This window comes from Sebastes umbrosus, chromosome 15, assembly GCF_015220745.1.
Source record: "Sebastes umbrosus isolate fSebUmb1 chromosome 15, fSebUmb1.pri, whole genome shotgun sequence".
Classification (NCBI taxonomy): domain Eukaryota; kingdom Metazoa; phylum Chordata; class Actinopteri; order Perciformes; family Sebastidae; genus Sebastes; species Sebastes umbrosus.
Window position 1 is genome coordinate 19734808 of NC_051283.1, and position 24918 is coordinate 19759725.

At 37.6% G+C, this 24918-nt stretch overlaps 2 protein-coding genes across 2 annotated transcripts; one reads left to right on the top strand and one right to left on the bottom strand.

Moving 5' to 3' along the window:
- The first annotated feature begins 1309 nt into the window (after positions 1–1309).
- ptpn2b (protein tyrosine phosphatase non-receptor type 2b) lies at positions 1310–15291 on the top strand. The gene is made up of 10 exons (XM_037795201.1): positions 1310–1564; positions 2108–2198; positions 2331–2431; positions 5328–5426; positions 6921–7058; positions 7723–7932; positions 9043–9204; positions 10178–10392; positions 10513–10608; positions 14362–15291. Exons 1-10 carry the CDS (start codon positions 1508–1510, stop codon positions 14381–14383), a joined length of 1191 nt encoding a protein of 396 aa, XP_037651129.1. The 5' UTR covers positions 1310–1507; the 3' UTR covers positions 14384–15291.
- Positions 15292–16317: 1026 nt separating this feature from the next.
- Positions 16318–23849, bottom strand: psmg2 (proteasome (prosome, macropain) assembly chaperone 2). The gene is made up of 7 exons (XM_037795954.1): positions 23643–23849; positions 20379–20550; positions 19838–19896; positions 19486–19604; positions 19216–19395; positions 17813–17933; positions 16318–16921 (listed from the first exon to the last, which is right to left on the bottom strand). The coding sequence occupies exons 1-7, from the start codon at positions 23697–23699 to the stop codon at positions 16841–16843; spliced, it is 789 nt and encodes a 262-aa protein (XP_037651882.1). The 5' UTR covers positions 23700–23849; the 3' UTR covers positions 16318–16840.
- Positions 23850–24918: the final 1069 nt, after the last annotated feature.

Genomic DNA, 24918 nt, shown 5'->3' on the forward strand with positions numbered 1-24918 from the left:
TCAGAGATGGCTGGCTCCAGCTTTGCTCTGATTGGTTGTTTTCCTCCGGTCTGTGAAATCTTGCAGATGCCATTAGGAGCACCAGAGGCACATGATTTTTTTCAGATTACCTGTCTCATGCATTACTGTCAGGATATAGTTTTTATAAAAAATAACTTTTTTAATCATATTTGCTCCATTTCTACCCACTGTAGCTTTAACTCAGTTTAAAATCTTGTCCGATGGGTTTTCAAAAATGCCTGTCCTTTTACGAGGTTGTTGTATGGTGATTATTAGTCTCGTGGGAGATCATCACATCACTGCAGGTGTCTTTATGTTTCAGACATGTTCAAACATGTTCACCATTTAACCAAGCAGACAGTCTCATGAGGCTTTTTTCCTCATCTCTGTTTCTTATTAACTAGCTGCCAATAAAAATATTGTGGCCTGGAGTAGTGTGCGGGTGTTACCTTTCTCTAAAATAAAACCTGAACATCAAAGCAAATACTGCCAAATGACCTTTCTCCAAATAAAAAAATCTTTATAAATGGGTGCTAAACTACGACGGAGTATTAGGGCCACATTGAGGAAAAAAATCTGAGATTTCGAGAATAAAATCACAATTTTACGAGAAAAAAGTCGTAATATTATGAGAATAAAGTCATTATTTTAAGAGAAAAAAGTCGTAATATTGTGAGAATAAAGTCATAATATTACAAGAAAAAAGTCGTAGTTTTACAAGAAAAAAGTTGTAATATTCCGAGAATAAAATTGTAATTTCACAAGAGAAAAAGTTGTAATTTTACAAGAAAAAAGTTGTAATATTTATGAGAATAAAGTCGTAATTTTACGAGAAAAAAGTTGTAATATTACAAGAATAAAGTCGTAACTTTACAAGAAAAAAGTCGTAGTTTTACAAGAAAAAAGTTGTAATATTACGAGAATAAAGTTGTAATTTCACAAGAGAAAAGTCGTAATATTACATGAATAAAGTCGTAATTTTACGAGAAAAAGTCGTAATATTACGAGAATAAATTTGTAATATTACGAGAATAAAGCCGGAATTTTACGAGAAAAAAACGTTGTAATATTACGAGCATAAAGTCGCAATTTTACGAGAAAAATGTTGTGAAATTGCGACTCTATTCTCGTAATATTACAACTTTTTTCCTCCACTAAAGTATCTACTGATTAGGTTAAAACTTTATTAATTTATTCTCCTAATGTTGTGCGTTAGATAGAATGATCTTGGTGTTTAACATCTCGTGTGTTCACTGAATATCTTGGCTGGGTTTGTTTTTGACAGCTACTGGAGGACCTCTGTGTGGCGCATGCGCAGACGTCACTCCGTCAGATGTCAACTGCACCACAGAGATAACGGACGAACACTTAGCAACAGCTCGCGAGCTAGTAGGGAAGTAGTTTAATCCTTTGACCAAAACAGAAAGCTTCAACAGCCTCAATAAAGTAATGAAGTAGATAGTCGAACAGCTAGTTATACTTACTTTGAGTACAATAGACGGTGAACATGGACCAGGAGTTTGAAGACATAGATTCAGAGGGCCGGTGGCAGAAACTCTACCTAGTAAGTCTGTTAGCATGAAGCTAACATGAAGCTAACATGAAGCTAACATAGACAGTACTTCAATGGCGCATTGACTTAGCATGCTAACGGCTCGGCTAGCCTATCAAGTATACGATGTGTAACCTGTCACTTTATAGCAAATTTCCTTCATATTTTTTGTTTTTTGTCTGTGTTTAACTTTGTTTAACAGTTTGTCTATAGACACTGTAACACTTTAATATGATAAAATGATGTTACTGTAAGCTTAGTGTAAAAGAAACTGCTGCATGTGGTTGAAGCTTCATTATTATAGCTATTGAGCTACTTGTTTGTGTTTTATACTCCACTTCTGCGAGTAGGATCTTATATATAAGTTGTATAATGTTCAGTGCTGAAAGTAAATTTGTTTGTACGTTGTTTATTGAACTAATTTTCATGCTTGCTCATATAAAATGCTCAAGTATTGGGATTGCTGTCAGGGTGTCATAAAACTGAACGTCAGACTTGTGCATCTGGTGATTTATTGTTTTCTAGTCTTCCAACCACTCTTTCTATTGTCTTCAGGAAATAAGGAATCAGTCCCACGAGTGCTCCTACAAAGTGGCAAAGTATCCAGAGAATCGCAACCGAAACAGATACAGAGATGTCAGTCCATGTAGGTACACACACGTTTGTGGAAACTGTTTTCAATGTGGCGTTTTCTCTAAACCTCTTAACAATGTCTGTCAATTTACATGCGATCATCCCCAAATATTTTTTTTCTCTCTCTCTCTCACACTGCCTGCAGTTGATCACAGTCGGGTGAAGCTGGAGAGCACAGAAAATGATTACATCAATGCAAGTCTGGTAGTCATGGAGGAAGCCCAGAGAAGTTACATACTGACTCAGGCAAGTGACAAGGATTATATTCAAAATAAAAACAGTCATGCTCTGCAGGTCTATTATTACAACTATTGCACAAGTGACATCTTCAAATTGCTTAGTTTAGTTCCAAACAAATGGTCCAAATTGCAAAGATATTCAATAGACCATCACATAAATCAAAGAAGATCTGAAAACCCTCACAATTGAGGAACAAGGGGTATGTTTGTCATTTTTTCTTAAAAAAAAAAAAAAAAAGAAAAATTACTTTTAATCAGTTATCTAAATAGTTGCAGATGGATTTTCAGTCAACAGACTAATCAATTAATTAATCATTCAGGCTCTGAAACAGTTCACTAATTAACTTAACAAAAACTACAAAAAAGTTTATAATTTAAGTACTGTAATATAACGTATCAACGGCACACCTGTACACCGATAATTAATAAATTCTTGCCATTAACTAGTTCCCCATATTGAAGTCAGTTAGTTTTTGTTTTTTTTAAAGATTTTTTTTGGGCTTTTGCCTTTATTTGATAGATACAGTGACAGTTGTGAAAGGGGGAGAGAGAGAGAGAGAGGGGATGACATGCAGCAAAGTACTGGACCACTGCAGAAAGGACTTAGCCTTCGTACACAGGGCGCCCACTCTACCAGGTGAGCTACTGGGGCGCCCCAGGAGTCAGCTAGTTAGTGTTATCAGAAAACGTATGGCTTACGGACCTGTCAGAAAAGCAAATAAGTGTCTAGATTGGCTGTGCAGGCCAGTTTTTGTTTTCTGGACTGCATGGTGAATTATGTAATGTCTATGAGCGTGATGAATGATGAGTGCTTGTTTTAAGTTCCCTTAATCATTTAGTGATGAGTAAAGTTTCCGCATCACGGTATAACTACAGTAGTGTGCGTGGTTTTGAGCCAAATTGTGCGTATATGCAGCTACGAAATAAAGTATAGTAGATCTGGAGAACCTTGCATGGTAGCCTCTGCCATCAGTGTATGAATATGTGTGGGAATGCTGACATGTAGTGTAAAGCGCTTTGAGTTGTCAGAAGACTAGAAAAGTGCTATATAAATGCAAGTCCATTTTCCATTTAGTATATAATGATCTTTCATGATATTTATCAAGAATGATAATTGATTATTTTTTATATACATACAAGCACAGAAAATATTGAAATTCATGTTATTTCTAGACATAATTATGTAGAGGCCATACAGTATTTTGTTCCTAAGCTTTTTCCTTTTAATAATTATTTACTACATTCATTTATATACACTTGTAAAATATCACCTGGTGTATTTCTAAATCGACTGATTTTATATCCTTTTCTGTATAAACTGTAATAGACAAGACAAAAACTAAGCAACGTGTGTCCTCACTACACACTTGCCTACAAACAAAGTTGTTAGTGTAGAGCCATGCACGTAAGAGAACAAACAATGGCCTTATTCATCAGGCCGTAGAGATGAGTTTTAACATACATAGCAGAGAATAAAGCTTAGCGTCAAATGTCATTAACCGAATGATGCCATCGTCCATCGCCGATGGCTAACAGTTGACCACTGAGCCCAACATCGTCATTTAAAAGCGGACTGATCCTAGTCAGCTGCTTGGTATTAATGTTTGCTTGTGACTGACGTAAGAAACAGTTGAAATGAAAGAACAACCACTAGTCTTTCTTACTTTGTAAATGGAGAGAGAAGATAATGCTTAAATGTTGGTTTAGAAGAAGCAGTGAAATTGTGGTCTTGACGGTGTTTTATTCATGAAAGATTTTTCATGGGTGTTGCTGTGTGAAATTCCCTCAACTCTCCATCTTATTACCTCTAGTAATGATATACATTTATAAGTTTGAAATACTGTGATTATTGAGGACTAATGCCTGATGTCAAGTAATTTGAAAAGCCAAAGTGATCAATGTTGGTTCACAGAACAGAAACAGAAACCCAACACATGGGCGTCTTCATCCCACACAGCTTTGAATATTCTCATGCCTTAAGGACAAATAACCACTGAACTTTTTCATGTGATGTTTTTTTTCTTGCTAGCATGACCACAGAAAAAACTGAGATGGGCTGATAAAACGGTTTCTTATTCACCAAATGATACTGCCCACCGTACACTGAATATACTGCTTCAGTAATTTAAAGCCACAGAAAGTTTGACTCATTTACTTGACATTTTTGGTTGTTGTTATCTCGCAAATACATGTCAACCTTTTGTTGCAATAACATGCGTGGCATTTGTGTCACCGCATGTTTGGTGGCAATTGTTTTCAAAGTACTTGTGCATTGGTTCTTTAATGTCAAGTCAAAGCTGGATTGTACCATTCATCTGTGGTGTGTTCAGGCATTATAAAGTACCACAACATTGATCAGAGATGGTCTGAAATTAATTACTTATCAGGTTTTTTTTTTGTTGCATAAAGAAAAACACAAGAAAAAAGTGCATAAAAAGCCAAAAATGTGAGGTAATGTTTGCTTGACAAAAAAGCAAGCAAATTAAATATTTGTTGACAGTATCTCAGTATTGTCCCTGTCTTTCTGTATGTTATCTATTCTGTATTATTTGAGAGACATTTGACATATAAGGGATAATGTACCTACTAAAGAAATCAATAATTTGTCACAAAATGTTGATTAAAAAAAATATTTTATTAAGTTATTGCAACATACAGAGTGCAGTTTTCTCAAGTTAACCACATCATAAGCAGTCTTGACCTCTTAAATAAACACTTGTTAGTCGCACAGTTTTCACGTTGATAAAGACAATCATCAGCCTAATGTATTCAATGTTCGGTCGTGCTTGAAAGATTACACACATTTCCATTGCAAATGATTTCCCAGTATCCCACTGGACTCATTTCCTCCTGCCATGTAAATGATCAAAGTGTATTTAAATGTGTGTGTTTGTCGTCCACAGGGCCCCCTCAGGAACACCTGTGGCCACTTTTGGCTCATGATCTGGGAGCAGAAGACAAAGGCGATCATCATGCTCAACAGGGTCATTGAGAAAGGCTCAGTAAGTAAACAATAATAAAAGGGCATCGTATTGCCTGATACATCTGTTATTTGTCTGGTGTGTACACACCCACACACAGATAGACCACAGACAGACAAGTCATACAAAGACTACTTCATCCACAGCAACACACATACTTTGTTAAAGTTCACTTAAATGATCCACCGTGAAGCTTCACTCTCCTGTCAGCAGGATAACAGGAATTCAGTGTTTTGACAGCGTGTTCACAGATGTATGTGAGGAACTGGGATGCAGCCCAACCTCTCAATGGTTTTTAAATCCAGTGATCCTCTGATGTGCCGATTAAACACACACACTCTCCCCGAAGCAGAGCAGCTGTGATCTCTCTCTCTCTTTCTCAGTAAAGCAGCTGGAGTGGATCTCGCTGAAAACTGACTGTTTTCTTGGAAATAGAAGATAAAGAGTATCTAGTCCACAGATATTATTAACCTCACAGGGATCTTTTTTATGTAGGCCAGCTCTCCAATTCTGCAGAGGTTGAAGTTACATAATAGACTTATCTTCAACAGGTCTGGTCATTTTCTGTTTACTAAGAAATGGCAAGATGTGATGAGATGTTTGTTGTAGATTTAACTTAAGAATTTGTCACAGTATTTGGCGGCAGTACTGATGGATGACTTGCTGGTATCTGAACAATATTTAGTGCACTACAAGATCAGGAATTGTTTTGAAATTGAGCCAGGCTTCTCATCTTAACTCTGTGTGAGCAAGATTTTATTGTTTCCACCACTGCTTTAATAATAATAATAATAATAATAATAATAATAATAATAATAATATAAATAATAATAATCTTGCAGCTCAAAGTGCTTCACAAAAAAACACTCGTTAAAATACTTATAAAAAGAGGAGGAAAGTAAAATAATACAATTTTAAAAAGGTATATTTATACATATTTTACTTTACTTTTTTCAAAATTCATTCCTGTAGATTTTTTTTTCTATTATTTCAGACGTTGTGGTGCAGTGAAGTTACAGTACAGTCTGATGTAAGGAGTGTAGTCACAAAATGCCCAAAAGTAATACATGAGAAAAACTGTAAAAAACTAAATATATGCAAAAAAATACAATCTTGACTAATACAAGTTTTAACTGTTGTCATAATTTTGTGGGTATTTTATTAGTGCAATGTGACATAACACAAAAGGTGACCTAAATTAGACAGACATGCATGTGTGAAAGTGTATTATTATGTAAGTGTAACATGTAATGTATGTGTGAGCGAGTGTGACATTTGCAGGTATGTGTGGGGAGAGAGAAGGCAAAGAGGATGTTTATCCTCTGCATTATTTGATTTATTATTCAGTTTTCGTCTCAATGCCGAGGATCAAAATGTCCTCCTGTTAGTCGTCATCTGCTTTGCCTCAAGGCCACTCGGCCAGCATCTGCTTTTCATCAGGTGTATTTCTTTGTCAGATGTTTAATTTATTTGGTATCTCTTACCGTGTTTGTCTCCTTTCTCCTTGTGTGACAGGAAAAGTGTGCCCAGTACTGGCCCACCGCTGAGGAGAGGGAGATGGCCTTCAGAGACACACGTTTCTTGGTCACGCTGCTGTCAGAAGACATCAAGTCTTACTACACCACCAGAGTGTTGCAGCTGCAGAATATCAGTGTAGGCCAGAGTTTTTACTTAAAACAAGGGGCATTCCCAGTTCAAGGTGTCAACGGAGAACTGAAATGGCTCAAGGGTGTCACACCAAGACGCATAACAAGGACCTGTGTTGAGGCTTCTGCAAATTTAAAACATCCTTCTTCATCACCAAGTTTTCTGTTTTTACAGACAGATTAAACAGAAGTTTTTTGTTCCCACACATTCAAATTATTTGCTGTGTGTAGGTGTGGAGAAACTGATTATGCAGCAGAGCAATTTCAGTATGTAAAACACACAGCATATGCTTAAACTACAGCATTTCTGCTGCAAATTGCATTATAAAATTCAGATTTTCACCCAAACTTTAATGTTTTGAAAGAACACACTTTTTTTTTTAAATACAAAATTGAAAATATCAACAACCAAATATTAACTGCCAAGGTGATCGCAAGAAAAATAAGCATGAGAAAGAAGTACACACGTCTTGATTTGCTCTTTTGCTGTGGCAAGTTTTCAGAACCTGTTTTCTTGGGTGGATTGAAACTGAAACTGTTGGAAATGTTAGCTTGTATCAGCTCTCAAACAGTCACCTCAAACAGAACTGATAAAAATCAGCACCGACCGGCTGCAAATAAATAAAATGTTTGTACCTGCTAACGAGGCCTCTGTTTGCCTGCTCTCACAGACAGGGGAGAAGAGAGAGATCTACCACTTTCATTACACCACGTGGCCTGATTTTGGCGTCCCAGAGTCCCCGGCATCCTTCCTAAACTTCCTCTTCAAAGTACGGGAGTCGGGAGCGTTGGAGGTGGATCACGGGCCGGCTGTTGTGCACTGCAGTGCTGGAATCGGACGCTCAGGGACGTTTTCATTAGTCGACACGTGTGTGGTCCTGGTAAGTTTGTATCAGTGTTTCCGTATTCTGACTTTTTGTTCTTTGCTACAGTGATTTGATTCGTCATTAAGACATTTGTGTGTGTTAGAGCCAACTAGGGCTGCCTTGGTGAAGAAAATTTCCCTGTGGTGATAACAATCGGCTCAAATGCGGTATTAGCGGTATTTGTTTTGTTTTTGCAAATGACTTAATTAGTCCAGATTTTAGTGCTATAAATAAGCTTTATTTTAGACTATTATGAGGTATATTGTTGCTTTTTAAATGCCAAAGATGATACAGTTTTTAAACATATTAAATACTTGTTTATTGTTAAATGCAGAAAACAGAAGGGCAAAGAGGCAAAGCGTTTTTTTCAGCGATGAGGCGCTTTGGTTGCGTCTGGTTGCTATTATACGGAATATCCGTGGAGGTAAAAATGTTGGCTAAAGCTAGAGTACTAGTTCTGGATGAAGGAAAGGCTGAAGCACGTAGTGAGAGAGGACGGCCCTGCCGGTCTATGTGTATTAATTTCTCCTCCATGGCTGTTGTTGTTGTTCAGTACTTATAGCCTACATGTAGGATGTGACGGCTGGTCCCCTCCTCCAATTTGATTGGACGGCTGCGTAAAAAAGTGAGTGACGAGCGCAGTATTTTAGTTGTTTCAACTCTCGACGACCAGAAAAAACTCCAAACATGCACCGCTCTCTGCAGAATACACACTCAGCGCCTCATCACAGTGCTGGATGAAAAAAAAATTAAAAAATGTGAACATAGCGGTTGTGGCGGTTGCTTGCCATCCCCTGTGGTTGGCTTGTCAATAGTGCGGTATTGCAATATTGCGGTTATTGCAACGTTGTACTCTTGGCATGCTGGGAAACACACAAAAACATGATAATGTGGAGGTAGATAAAACCAGATTAAAGAAAAATAGTGTACTAAATAAAGGTCAATTACAGCATTTCATCCCAAAACTGTTGCTCTATACTCACTGTTACAGACTGGCGATGTGCAACAGTGTGTCAGGCTTAAATATTCCTTCAAAATACAACCAGCAAATTAGTCACCAAATATCGGGAGAACAGGGGGTTCATCCTGGTTGGCTGAGCTAATTTACAAATGTGTCCTCTCCAGATGGACAAGAGGAAAGACCCCTCATCAGTGGACATCAAAAGCATCTTGTTGGACATGAGGAAGTACCGCATGGGCCTGATCCAGACCCCTGACCAGCTGCGCTTCTCCTTCATGGCTGTCCTCGAAGGATCCAAGTACATCATGGGAGACTCCACTGTACAGGTACCTGCACCTCACACACACTGACCAATTCTATCAGTACACTTTTTCCTCTCCATTTTATCTCTTGTTTTCTTGGAAACCCGGAGGCTCTTATTTCCTTTTATCTAAATGTTTCAAACACAGACTGCACTGTGAGTTTGTGAGTTTCTCCAGGCCTCTGTTCAATTGGGAATTTGGCTGTAACACTCAAAAGTACAGCAGACTGTCAGTCTGGTGATTGATTGTTTATTTTACACTACACAGTAATTCAGTCTGTGCGTGCGTAACATTCACATACTGTCAATTAAAGGGAATAAACGCTTGCCAGCGAGAGAGCCACAGTGTGAACAATTTTTCAAATTCAAAATATATTCCAGTCTAAAGGATTATTTACAAGATGGTATCATGTGGAGTTTCCACTGAACTTATTTGCTTGAGATTTGCATCGGAAAATCATTGTGACACGGTCTACGTTAATTCACTGGAAGGAGGCAGATGAAACAAGGCTACTGTAGATCTCCCAACGTATCACAAGGCCCCTCTGGCCAGGCCTCTCCAGGCACATCTTAATGATAAAGTGGCTTTATGTAATCAGAGAGACGATAGCTGTTACCCTACCAACAGAATAGCAATGAAATGGTCTATAGTATTTTGTTCAAGCCGATGTCCTGTATGCTTGACAGAGCAGTGATTTGGGTGCATCAAGCTACAGTACGTATGTGTTTTTAGTATGGGACCATCTTGATCTTGCATAATGAGGCTAATAGTTCTCATTGGCAGATACATTTTTTGTTGCACAAGACATTTTTGACAAGAACAAAATAACCGAGTATAGGCTGTTTTGATCTGTGGCAAAAATGGTAAGGTGGCCTGCTTTGCCAACACATTTTTTTTATATCTATCTCAAAATATGTTGTGTGTATTTATTGAATCAGTAGAAAAACAACTTGAAAGTAAACTATCTACCGTGTTTACTGTTCTTCTCGCCGTGTAGAACCGGTGGCGGGAGTTGTCCAGGGAAGATCAGGAGCAGACATCGGAGTCTCCCCCCTCGACTCAGCCTCAGGCCAGGTGCCCGACAGAGCGATACAACGGCAGCCAACGGGGAGGTCAGCAGCAGGAGGAGGGAGGAGACTACAGACAGGATGGCAAAGTACCAGCACAGTCTCCTTGCAAGGAACAGGAGCAGGACGGCAGCACCACGACACAGTCAGTACACCACACTGGTTATTGGTCACAATCTGTTGATAAATGTTCTGAATAAAGGTCATTGGTGATTTCTTACTCGACAGACAGCTGTTTACCCATTTTCCTTTTTTTTTTACACAGCAAACGACGCAGAGAAGACAGCATCTCCAAATCAGGCACAGCCAAGACACCCCAAAGCAAGCCCAGGACGACCGACTCAGAGAAGAAGAGAAAAAGGTGATTCTATCATTTGGCTGAAACCAACTCTTATTTTTCATACACAAAGCATCAAGTTGTTGTTACCTTCCACGATGATTTGTCAAGCACCATCGCAATGCCACTTCTGTATTCATTATGCGCTGTCATTTATACTGATTTACAAACATTTATGTATTAATCAACACAGACTGTCAGAACTAGGGGTGGGGGAAAAAATCAATTCACCTATGTATCGTTTTTTTTTTACGATTATAAAAAATAATTTTTTAATGCCAGAATCGATATATTTGCTTCATTTGAGTCTATGCAGAGGTAGAAGGAAGTTACTGCCTTTATTGTTTTAGTCTGAGTAACATGAGATCCTATCCGTTCCGTATCCATCAACCAAAATAAACCGCAGTTGGCCGAGATGAGAAAGTAGAAAACGGTGGACGGTCTGCGTGGATACGACCTGCACCCTCACATGTTAAATCCAATGTGGTATGGACATTTATGTTAAATGCATTCAAACGGCCCTGATGGAGCTGACCATGGATGTATAAAGAGAACGGAGCTGACGGGCGAACTAGCGATGGACTTGGCAAAGTTAGCGGAAGTATACACATGTGATAACATCCGTTTTTCAAAATAATGTAATAACAAAGGGAACTGTATATACAAAATACATATATGGAAATAAGATTGATTGGATTATATTCACCAGAAGTAGAAAACATTACCCGTCTCTTATAAATTAAAAAGAAAATACCACTAATTTGTGAAGGAAATGTCTTTAGTCTTTGAATTTTGGGTTGCTGGAAAAAATGTAATACATACTGGCAATGACTAATGACTAATATATTTGACCTCAGGGCATCTCTGTCTACATACATGCTGAAAATCAAACATTTTAATGTATTAATTTAGATATTTTCCAAAGTCAAAGTCCCTATAAGTGTATGATTCAACTTTTTCCCCATGGTCTAGTGTTAGAAAAAGTTAACAAAAATCGTAATGTCGAATCGCAATACTTGTAAAATCGCAATACATATCGAATCGGCACCCAAATATCGTGATATTATTGAATCGGGAGATGGGTGTATTGTCCCAGCCCTAGTGCAATCCCTGTATAATGTTCCATAATGGGAGCTGTGGAAAATCTGTAGTGTGACATCATTTTTCATGCTTCCTAGTTTTTTAGTTTTCTTTCTAGTTTCCTTTTGGCAGAAAAGAAGGGCAGTGTTTTTACTCTACATCTCTTGTGATTTAAAAGAGATGCCATAGAAGAAAAGATATGAGTCAGTTTTCAGCTTAACTTCTTGTAACCCCACAGAGGAAATCCTGGCAGGCTTTCCCAGTGCATGACTCAAACTCCTAATAGCAAAAGTTAGACTTCCTCCAGAGCTGAGGCTTTCTGATTTTCTCTTTCCTTCTCTCTCGACATTCCGAGGCCTTTAGTATGAAGCCGCCAGTGTAGCTGACTGACATCTCCTTCATGTTGTCATAAAGGCGAGACGGTTAGCCCTGATGAAGCACTTATTTCTGATGACTGTGCACTTCCAAAAATGGCTCACTAAGTCATTTCTCAGAAGCCTTCCTTTGTTGTGTGACATGTCAGTGTTCTTCCAGTAATCCGGCCCAAACTGCACCATTTCTGACGAGGTCTTACTCTGCTGTTGTGGTTCTTCTCGGACAGTTTGGGCTGCATTTGCTGCACATGACAAGAGCTGGCCTGTCCAGTGGGGGGCAGTGTATCTTTACCCCCCCTCTGTGACAGCAACAACCACGAAGAGCACATTTACAGGACGAGGTTTACCTACAGCTTTTAAAAAGAACGCCCACTCTTGTTCATTGAGGTGTGTGTGTGTGTGTGTGTGTGTGTGTGTGTACTCGGTGTCTGCTGTGTTTTTGTTGCTGTTGAGGTTTTGCTCTTCTTTTCATGATTCGCTTGGCCCCTGTGGTTTGGAGTTAATTTCAGCTGCACCCTAGCATGGTGTGTGTTTGTGTGTGTGTGGTGTGTGTGTACGTGTACATTTGTGGTTAAGTGTTGAAGCTCTGAAATGTCAGGTTGAGTTGGAATAATACAAGGTGTTAATTCATGCTGTGCATCATAGATTCAAATCTGGTGGCGTCTTATCAATCCTGTAAAATGTTACTGAGCACACCAGCATAAAACACTGTTACAATCTACAACCACAGAAGTTTTCACCTCACTAAACCACTGTTTTGCACTTAAAAGTGCTGCTGTTTTGTTGGCTTATAAGTTGGATCAGATAATGTAGAATCATTTTTCACCTTTTAAGTATTTCAGCAATGACGGTTAAATTCTTGTCCTGGTTGAAGACTCCAGTCCATCACACCAAATGTGTTGGGGCTCGAGCTTGTACGTTCGTTGCATGTTCCTGTGGTTTTACTGCTGTTCCTAACTTTCAGAGTTAGCATGGCAGATTTCCTAATTGGTTTGCTGGTTTTAAACTGCATCAGTTGTGTTTTTGGTCTTGTTAAAGTTTGAATGGAAGTTTGGATGTTTGAAATTCATTGGGAGATTTATGGACAGGTTTAGGAGGGCTTTTGTTGATTAAATAGGCTGGAGGACCATTGAACACTCAAAACTTTTTGGCTTTTGCTGTAGTTTTACAAACTATATATTCAGGGCTACAACTAATGATTATTTTCATTATTGATTAATCAATTTGGTCTGTGGAATTTCAATAAATAAATAAATAGCTGTTTAAATTTCCTAAAGCCAAAGGTTTCTATTGTTTCGTTTTGTCCAAAACCCAAAACATTATCCGTTTACTATCACATAAGACAAAGAAAAACAGCAAAATTAGGAATGCTGGGTATTTATGCTTTGAAAAAGAAAACCATTTAATCATCAAAACAGTTGCACACTAATTTTCCGTTAATTAACTTCATCATTTCACTTCTGTAGACATGCTGTAAAAAATCTGTTCTCTTTAAAAATGTAATATTTATGCTGATGTTAAGCCAAAAGCCAAACATCTGGGCAGCATCCCCTACCCTGGATTTAGTAGATTTACACATCTACAGTACATAACATTTGTACAGGCTGAATTTGAACTTGGAAGTACAGTAGAGAGAAGAACATTTGGCATTTTTTCTTGATGATTGAATAGAATTAAAAGTGATAAATCAGTGATCAAAAGTGTTGCTGATTAATTTTCTGTTCATCAACTAATCGATTAATTGACTAATTGTTTCAGCTCTACTCTTATCTTCAAAACCCCTCTACATCAGACTGAGATGAGCTCACATATAATCAAATCTAATCACGTGTTCTAACGCTCTGCAATAACTAAATTTTGTGAAATTGTCTTGAAAATGTTGCAGCTAAGAACATCTGAACACAGTGTGACATGTTGCTTATTAAACACGATGGCTGCTTTCGCTGCATTGACTCAATCCAATGTTGGTATGATCAAAGTGATCCAAGACTGTCGTGCCACAGCTCCTGCTAGCAGCTGAGCGAACCTTCCTTTGCTTTCTGCTCTTTGTGGTTTAGTTTTATCTAATTACATGGCTTTGAATACTCGATTCTGATTGGTCAATCACGGCGTTCTACGGCATTCGCCCTGAAGGGCTTTATATCACAACAATGACCGGCTCGCTGTACATTAACCCTTACTTGTAAACTTGACCAAGCTGAAGACGCTAACTTGATTATGTGGCACAAGTTCCTTTGATCACTCTTGAGCTTCACTGACACTCTGTTAGAAAAATAGTGTTTTTTGAGTTCAACCTCTTTAAATACTTTGTGTCTTGTGACAGGGCGAAAACCAGTGACTGCTAACCACCTCCTCCTGCGGCTGCGCAACAACAGCTCTGGCCGCAAAGCCAACATCGGCAGGGATCTCCAGCTCTCTCCCAACCTCTGTGTCCTTCTTCCTTGACTCCAAAACCACTCTTCCTCACCTCCACAGCAACAGCCAGCTCTCCTCTCTTAAACCCTTTTTTTTGTTGTCCCAGCCCTGAAACATTATTCAGCCACCGCACATCTCCCTCTTCTCCCTCCCGTTCGCAGCATGTCACTCCTCAGTCCTTCACCTCACCTCGCTTCTCCTCATCCTCTCTAAACTGTTTACAGCAGACACTTCGACATTCTTTGAAGACAGCACATTTGAAAAGGCGAACACACCAGCGCTTTCTCCCCCAGCCACACCTCAACCTCAGCCTGCGCTGCTTCTGGAGTCAGAAATTATTTTGTTTTGCTTTAATATTATTATTTGCAGCTTTGTCATTCTATTATGCTTCTTTGCATTTATGAAACTCAGACTGATACTAGGGACTATGCATTGCCAATTTGTAATGCTGTTCATATGTGTATTTTTAGAAAACCTGTTTTTCAGAGGCAAAAATAAATGTTCTATTTTTTATAAGAGATTACTTGAAGTTTTTCCACGGTGATGGGGGCTGGTTAAATGAAAAAGCACTGCCTCCTCACACATGAGAAATTCAGTGGCATGTAATGTTTCCATGATGTACATAGTGTCCTTTTTAAAAACGTGTGTAAAAAGACATATTTTTGCTTGTAAAAAAAAACAAAACAAAAAGACGGACGACAATGTTACAGATTTGAATACAGTAGAAACCTGATTTGATGACTTGTTCTCCTTTTTGAAATGAAATTGTCTTAAGTTTCTCTTTCTCTTAGAGTGTAATCTACAAATAAAACTGGTATTATCTAGTTTACATAACAAACTGTTGTTCCTCGTTTCTGTTTACTGCACCACAAACCTGTTAGACAGGAAACAACAAGCCTTGCTTTTCTATTCATAACAAAAAGCAAGGTTGAAATAAGTTCAATAAGTCAATGAATAAATAATAAAGATTTGACAATGGCATTTTGTCAGCAAATGGTATACATTTTTTCATTTACTAAAACGCCAGAAAACAAATATATTTTGCAAAATGTCAAACTATTCATCTAAAAATGCTTTTAGGATAGAAAAATTTTTCAAAATCCTCCTTAACCTCTTCCACTCCTTTCAAAAAGGGGTCCCTTGACCTCTGACCTCAAGATATGTGAATGAAAATGGGTTTTATGGATACCCACGAGTCTCCCCTTTACTGACATGCTCACTTTATGATAATCACCTGCAGTTGTTTTTTGCATGCAGTATAAATGTTTTATTTTCACGTATTCTAAAAATATTCTGCATACTTGTGTCCCTAAACAGTCTTTGAATTGCATAAATTGAATTGGGTATGACTGTAAAGCTGAGACTATTGTGGATCCAATGATTTTTCTATGGTGTTCCTCAAGGTCTTGGTGTCATAATGTGGTATTTTGGAGGGATTATTGGTCAGTCTTGAGTGGTAAAAATGGTTAAATTAGCACCAAATCTGTGCAACAAATGGTATCAACCTCAAAATTGCTGCAACAACTTATGAGAAAGAAGTGAGCATGGGAATGGCCATCAAATAATGCAAATAATTATTTATTTATTTCCGATTTATGAATGATGTACACCACTACTATGTGGCATCTACTGTTGACCTGCTATCTCCCCCTAAAGATACCCCTAAAAAAGACAAAAATGTGTCTATGGTAAATATCTATTAATATTACTTTTAGGGCCAGCATTATTTATGTGTCCCTTTTTCAGAGCCAAACTGTAATTTTATGGTTTTCTCTTTAAAAAATGCTGTCAAGACATTCCTTTCCCACCAGCAGAAACAGAAACCACCCAAACAATGATGCAGACAGAAAGGAAAACCGCAAACTTGTCAAAACAGCTTTATAACGTCAGTGTATGAATCAGAGTGCTGTCTTTTTTTTTTTTTTATCGCTATGTAAGTAGTTGTAACATGTTTGTAGAAAGGAATCAAATTACAGAGGCGGGGCTGCCAGGAATACAGTATGGCACTAGGCCAACCACTTTCAGTCAAGCGGGCGGAGGCTGGGTCCAGTGAGAGGAACACAATCAAAGTTCTTCACCTTTTTAGATAAATTCACACTGGATTGTTGTCGCAATCTTTTATTGGAAAAAAAACATTCAACTTCTGCAATACTTGGAAATAGTATTAATTCCTGTAAATGACGTAATGTTTATTGTACAACTGAAAGATTTATTACCAAAATAAAAGGAGACTGCGATAGATGTCAGAGTGGCAGGGTTCTTATGGGGGTCAGTTTACAACCAAGTTTTATGTCCAGACCAGGTAGACTTAATATAATACATTATATAAGACTTTGCTGCAGTTCCCAGAAGCTAATTATGAGCTACAAAAACTAAATATAGATGTATCAGAACAGTGCTGGAGGCAAGCCGCTGCCAAAAAGAAGACTCCAGGAAGTTGGGATGTTCCATTTGTTGGGCTTTTGGCTCTGAAATGGGAATCAAGCAAAACCATAATTAGAAAGTTATAATCTTAAAGAGATAGTTTGGCTTTTTTTTGAAGTGGTGTTGTATGAGGTATTTATCCGTAGTCAGTGTATTACCTACAGTAGATGATGGTCGGCACACCCACAGTTTGGAGAAGCAGACAGGAGTTACTACACAGAAGCAAAGCAATGTACTGCTGTGGACGGGGGCAGCAGCAAAACATATTTTAGCCTCCTAAAAGAAAGGTCTACCGCTGCATCGATCAGTTAGTTTGTTTGGGCTATTGTGCAACTTGGGTGTTTTAAATGCTTAGACAATAACACAAACAAACTAACCGATTAAGGCAGCGGCAGACCAGCAACCCCTGTGTTCTGCGGGGTAAAATTACTGTTTTTGTTAAAGGAGTCTGGTGGCTTTGAAGAGAGCATAGATGGATATAACGGCTTCAGGTCCCTGTTGGAAAGGGCTGTCTGACGACAAGGTAAAGTGGTGAAAATAGTCTAAATATAGCGTACACTTAAACGGGTATTGATTTTTTTTAGGTGGCTAAAATATGTTTCACCTACATCCCAAGTGACTGGTGCGGTAACTCCTGTCTGTTTTTCCAAACTGGAGGCGTGCCGACCGTCATCTACTGTAGATAATACACTGATTATGGATAAATACCTCATACAACCCCACTTCAAAACACCCACACTATCCCTTTAAGTCACACATTATAGTATATAGCGAGTTCTGAATCAAACTAAGCATGTTGTCCACTATGACAGAATACTTTTCTTAAGCAAGTTTCAAGTCTCTGCAAGTTTATTTTCTTACCATACTGAAAATAAATAGAAGTAAACGGCTGTGTAATCTAACTGTGTACGTAAGGCTGTCAGTTTGTCACTTACAGGATTGTCCAGCAAATGAAGCCAGTCGTTGAGATGGTTGACGAGCGTGAAGGCGTCTGGGACGTTGTCGCCCTCTGAACAGAAGAGCAGCAGCACAGCCAGAGGGAGGTCCTCTGCACAACTGAACACAACATCCAGCACACACGGTCAGACACATAAAACAACACCCCTGATCAAAAACCTATTACAGCACACTGTTTCAGTTTGCTGAATAAAAAAAAAATATTGTAGTTGAGAAAGTGTGTTTTGATATTATCATACTAGGGATATTCTGCAGGTTTACCAGCGATCTCTCGTATCATGACAGAAAAGGTAGCTTTACCTTTTATAGTATAATCATCTAAATTAGTGTGATGCTCGTTTTTGGGATTCAGCGTGTTTTTTTCAGTGCAGTTTGTTAGAATCGTACAGAAGGGCAACTTTTTCACAATTAAGAGTAGGGCTGCAACAACTAACCGATTATAAAAAACAGTTGGCAACAGATTTCACCATCGATTAGTTTGGTCTATGTTATGATGCACGACGTTGATCCATCACAACACGGAGAGAAAACAGACGCAGGGTATTTCTGTCTGTTACGTTGGTTTTTAAATTACCTCTAGTGCTTTTGTCTGTCAAAAGGGACACAAATCTGCATGGAGATGCAGGTTTAGCTAACGTTAATAAGCTGAAATTAGGTCAGAGAGACAATGGGGTATTGCAAAACGTTATGTAGCCATGTAGCCATTAGTCAAAGACAGTCTAAAGTGAAACCTTTATTTCTTCGCAACAGAAACTTGAGCAATATCTCATCAAATATATATATATATATTAATTACATTTCCTTTTTATTCTTAGTGCATGGCTGCATCCCCAATGTCCATGTATTTAATTTTTTTTTTTTTATTGTAGTAAAAGAGCATTGTACAAGAAAATGAGGAATACGTTTTGTTTTTAAATAATAAGCTGGAAATAATAACATTTTTCTTCTTTTTTTCTTTTTATCTGATTTAATATCCACCAAAGTAATAATCGACAGATCATCAAAATAGTCGTTAGTTGCAGCCCTAATTAAGACAAAGAATACAGACATGTTTAACGGCCATCACCCAGGTGGTGCACTTAGTGAGTTACATCAGAATGCTGCATGAATAAACCAGCTCAATGTGCAGTTTGTTGCTGTAATTGGTTAATTATACAGAACCATGATGACTCATGTCTCATAGACAGAAGGCAGTTACAACCCTATTTTTACTTCTTAAACTTACGTATATAAAAATGAGTTATTAGAACTTCTAAAAAAAATAGCCTCATCTTTCAAAACTTAAAATGAACACAAATAATAAAATTTCTCCTTGCGTTCTTTCAGATCAATCATGATTTGAGGTCTGTAGGAAGCTGCCAACAGGCTGATGCAGCGGTACCTGTCTGTGTAGAGTCCTTTGGTTATTCCTCCTCCAGGGATGTAGAGGCGTGGCTCTGCGTTGGCGTCGGTCAGCCCCGGGAAGGCCGCCACTCGCTCCATCTCCCTCCAGCCAAGCTCCTTTAACGCATCCTCGCTCACCTTCAGCAGGGACGGAGTGACCAGGTACCTCAAAGGAGTGCTGACATGGAAACACATTTGTTATTAGAGATGATTGTAAACAGCACAGGCAAAGACATGCAGCGATGATGTGAAGTGCATGGTTAGGTACCCTTGCATCTGTTGGTCGTCCCTCTGGTAGGCTTGGCTGCTGGACAGAACTACGGTCCTGGAGAAGCCGCTGGTTTTGATCCAAGACACGAGCAGCTGACGGAACTTTTTGGATTTTGTCTGCAATTAAAAAAAAAAGGTTAGAGCTACAAATACTATTATGCCAATTTAATTCTACGTCCTTGGAAACACAAACTACATCATCATGGAAGATAAATGTGTCGTTGATGCTCTCTTAAAACATATCACAGCTAAAAAAATAGTTTATACAATTAAAACGGCCTCAGACTCAAAAACAAACAAAAACAAAATGAGGAATCAACTCATGCTGATGCAGCAGACGGTGGTTTCACCTGAATGATTGGCGCCCTGATTTGAAGAACTGCGATCTTCAGATCTGCTGCTGTGTAAACTGTTGATGAGAAAAAAGTTGACAAATTAATTGTGGATTTAGATTTTTGAATGTGTCGGATTTCTTTTCACTTCACAGCGGTGACAAATTACACCGCTGATGACCTGTTGATGTCACAATTTATCACAGTGTGCCGACACACACTGATACCATGTTTTGGTGTATTTGGTAAACAAACAACATTCAGTCTTCACTTTAGTCCTTGACAACCAATGATTTAGGTAGAGTGACACAAAAAGACAACTGGACCCAAAGCAACTGACAGGAGACATGGCCTGTTTATCAAACATTACAGCACATTTCTTAACTTTCAGTACAGATCAGTGTTTTTGCGACACATGCAGGTTAGCAAAAAACACATTTTGTATTAGTTATATTAGCAGAATTTAAGGGTTTACAAAGTACCTCTAACAGGCCCTCAGTGCTAGTCGAATAAAGAACATATTTCACAGGTGAAACTTGCACATTTACTTCGATGGTACCTTCTGCAGGGGTGTGCAGCTCCTCAGCATCCTCTTTGCAGGTGGCGTACGGGTTGTTTCCAGTCATGGGGATGAGACAGTCTGTGTGTATGTAGCCCACTCTGCTCATGTTGAGAGTGGACACGATGAGGTCCACAGCCAGCTGGCCCACATTACCAACAGCCACTGCTGGCTGGGGGGAAGAATAAACAACAATAAATTAGCAAATGTTCTGATAACATATTGTTTCAGTCTTTTTGTTTTTTGTCCAAAAATGTATTTTATTTATTTTTATTGAGGAAAAAAATCAGATGATTAATCCATAATGTCAAATAATAATGAATTGCAACATTATATAAAATAGTTAATACATAAATGTGCATGAGTAATAATAATCTAATGATATAACAATATATATACTGGAAAAACAAAGTTCGGAAACTTTTGTTTGGTGGATTATTTCTCTGTTGTTACAATGCTAATTGGCATTGTATTTTACATGGAGAAAAATTTGCCAAAATGCTCTGCCAATGGTAAACAGTGTATTTTTCTTGGGCGCTACCCACATAATCAGCTGTGCTGCTCATCCCACAAATGCATGATCCTTACAAGTTGGAAATCATTGCGAAGGTAAACAAACAGGCTTTCCAACCATGTAAAATACAATGACCATTAGCACTGGAACAACAGAGAAATAATCCACCAAACACAAGTTTCCGAACTTTGTTTTTCCAGTTTATATAAATAATAGTATAACAGTCACAAGTGCCATTTATTCTTACTGCTTTTTATTTGTAATTGAGTATTTTAACAGTGTGGTATTGGTACTTTTACTTTGGTAAAGGATCTGAATACTTCCTGTAATCTGTGATTCTGGGCTTTATATCTAAATAACATTGACTTGAATCTGTTCTCATTATATAACAAAAACTAACTAGTCTAAAACTGCAAGGCTGAAGCACTTAACTCTTTAATAATAATAATAATAATAATAACAAGCATTAAACACACTATCTGTAATTAATGTAGTGTTAAATGTCTATATAGATCACACCACACATACTGTGGCAGCTGCCAATTCTCTGGTGCTTGCTGTTGTTTCCCTTTTCCCTGGTGTTTTTTTGGTTGAGTTGCTGAGTGATTAGAGGGTTATTCAGTTCACCTGTTGCGCAGGGTGTGGGGACTGGCTCTTAGATGATAGTTGAGAGCAGCTTGGTGCATTCCCCTCTTGGCCAATCAGGGTGTAACGACGCCCTTTCCGTAGGGCTTAAAAGAGGAGGGAAACTGCACACCCAGTGTCATTCTGATCTCTCCTTCACTAAATGCAACATGTGTTATCAGCTTTACCAGAAACTCTGGTCTGTTTTGGGCCCTTTTGGGATTCTGTGATCTTTGTGTTTTGTTTGTTGAGAGTGTTGACTCCTAGTTGGGGAAACAAGTTAAGTGCCAACCAATTAGGTTACCTGCACTGGGACGATTAGGTGCTATTTGTGCAACAGCTGGCTTGCCTTACAATAGCCTAACGCCTGCAGGCTGTATTTTTGTATTCTATTCATTTGTTGATTTTCAATGAAACCCTTTATACCCATTTCTTTTAGTGTATTTTATTTGGGAAAACTTTAAAGGAGGGTAAAAGGAAAAACACAAACCAATATTTCAGTTTCCTTAATTGTTTGTTAATATAGAGGCATTTGTTCATTATTATTATTAAGAAGGCATTTTATTTTATATTATTATGTGGATGGGAACTGTTTTTCAGTCTTCTGACTGAACAACTAAAGTCTGGGGAACTCAGTACCGCCACACAACCATGTAAAATACAATGACCATTAGTATTGGAACAACAGAGAAATAATCCACCAAACACAAGTTTCCGAACTTTGTTTTTCCAGTTTATATAAATAATAGTATAACAGTCACAAGTGCCATTTATTCTTACTGCTTTTTATTTGTAATTGAGTATTTTAACAGTGTGGTATTGGTACTTTTACTTTGGTAAAGGATCTGAATAATTCCTGTAATCTGTGATTCTGGGCTTTATATCTAAATAACATTGACTTGAATCTGTTCCCATTATATAACAAAAACTAACTAGTCTAAAACTGCAAGGCTGAAGCACTTAACTCTTTAATAATAATAATAATAATAATAACAAGCATTAAACACACTATCTGTAATTAATGTAGTGTTAAATGTCTATATAGATCACACCACACATACTGTGGCAGCTGCCAATTCTCTGGTGTTTGCTGTTGTTTCCCTTTTCCCTGGTGTTTTTTTGGTTGAGTTGCTGAGTGATTAGAGGGTTATTCAGTTCACCTGTTGCGCAGGGTGTGGGGACTGGCTCTTAGATGATAGTTGAGAGCAGCTTGGTGCATTCCCCTCTTGGCCAATCAGGGTGTAACGACGCCCTTTCCGTAGGGCTTAAAAGAGGAGGGAAACTGCACACCCAGTGTCATTCTGATCTCTCCTTCACTAAATGCAACATGTGTTATCAGCTTTACCAGAAACTCTGGTCTGTTTTGGGCCCTTTTGGGATTCTGTGATCTTTGTGTTTTGTTTGTTGAGAGTGTTGACTCCTAGTTGGGGAAACAAGTTAAGTGCCAACCAATTAGGTTACCTGCACTGGGACGATTAGGTGCTATTTGTGCAACAGCTGGCTTGCCTTACAATAGCCTAACGCCTGCAGGCTGTATTTTTGTATTCTATTCATTTGTTGATTTTCAATGAAACCCTTTATACCCATTTCTTTTAGTGTATTTTATTTGGGAAAACTTTAAAAGAGGGTAAAAGGAAAAACACAAACCAATATTTCAGTTTCCTTAATTGTTTGTTAATATAGAGGCATTTGTTCATTATTGAAGAGGCATTTGTTCATTATTATTATTAAGAAGGCATTTTATTTTATATTATTATGTGGATGGGAACTGTTTTTCAGTCTTCTGACTGAACAACTAAAGTCTGGGGAACTCAGTACCGCCACAAAACTACACACTATACATAATAGTATAACAGTCACAAGTGCCATTTATTCTTACTGTTCTTATTTGTAATTGAGTATTTTAACAGTGTGGTATTTGTACTTTTACTTTAGTAATCTGAATACTTCCTGTAATCTGTGATTCTGGGCTTTATATCTAAATAAAATTGACTTGAATGTGTTCCCATTTTATATAACAACAATCTAACTAGACTAAAAAATGAACCTACAAGGCTGAAGCACAGAACTCCTTAGTATTAATAATAATAATAACACTATCTGTGTATAAGTGAAACCAGACTCACCATGAGGAGGGTGAAATCTTTGAAGCAGGTTGGTGAGTTTTGTGAAGAGATAAACATGTTGTTGTTTAACTAGCAAACAAACACGAAGCCAAACAGGTGTTTTACTGAGTAGTTATGTTATTTATATCTATTTGATCAGGATGGTTTTATTGTCATGCCTGCTTGGTGAGGTCCTTCTGGGGTCGCTTGTTGATGACTGAACAGTTTTAGTAGCTGCTGTAAAAATGCCTGAATGAAATGTCTCTGAGAAAGGTTTATTTCAGGGGTAAAAAAAACTATTTCTTAAAGGTCTGTACTGGCTATCACAATCTGTGTTTATAGGTCTATATTTATTTTTTTAGGAGATATATTTTAAATAATGTTTTAGGATATTAACATCAGGCATATTAACGGTCAACCTGCAGCTCCACAAAGATCTACACTCTTCTGGATGTATTAGAGATCAGCAAGTGAATCATTTCTTACAGAAGTTAAAGAGTGACATATAGATATAAATTGTTCCTTCTTTCTGTTTACCAAAAAAAAAAGCCTTTGTATTTATGAAAGAAATGGAATTATATCTGTTAACAATTTCTTCCTCACAAAACAAAAAAGCAATGAAAACAATGATTGTATGCAATATCTTTAAAGTTTTTAAGTGAAATTATTATTTAATTATTATTATTTATTTATTGTGTGTTTTTTTATTTTTATTTTATGTTGGTTTTGTTTCATTTCTGTTGTCCTTTTATGTTTGACACAGCTCTTTGTTTATGTTTTCGCTATGCTTCTTCTGTATGTAAATGTTTTTAATGTTTTCTGCTGTTACTATGTATACTGTCATTTTTAAATAATAATAAAAAAAATAAAAAATAAATAAAATAACAATCACACACTGCTGCAAAAGTTAAAGAGTGACATAGATGTTAATTGTTCCTTCTGTGAATCACATCCTGAAACTTGCTCTCGTTTATTCTGGTCCTGTAAATTTACATGTGATTTTTGTGGAAAGATGTCAATAATTTTATACTTGTTAACATTTACTCATATTTTGTCCTGTACTATAGAAATATTATATTTGGTTGCTATGATTACAGTGACAAAGACAGTAATGCATTTTTTCATATTAGTTTAATTTTAATTCTCGCGAAGTTCCACATTCACAAGTAACTTTACCAAAAAAAAGCCTAATTTCTTTGCATTTATGAAAGAAATGGAATTATATCTGTCAACAATTTCTTCCTCACAAACAAAAAAGCAATGAAAACAATGAATGTTTGCAATATCTTTAATGTTT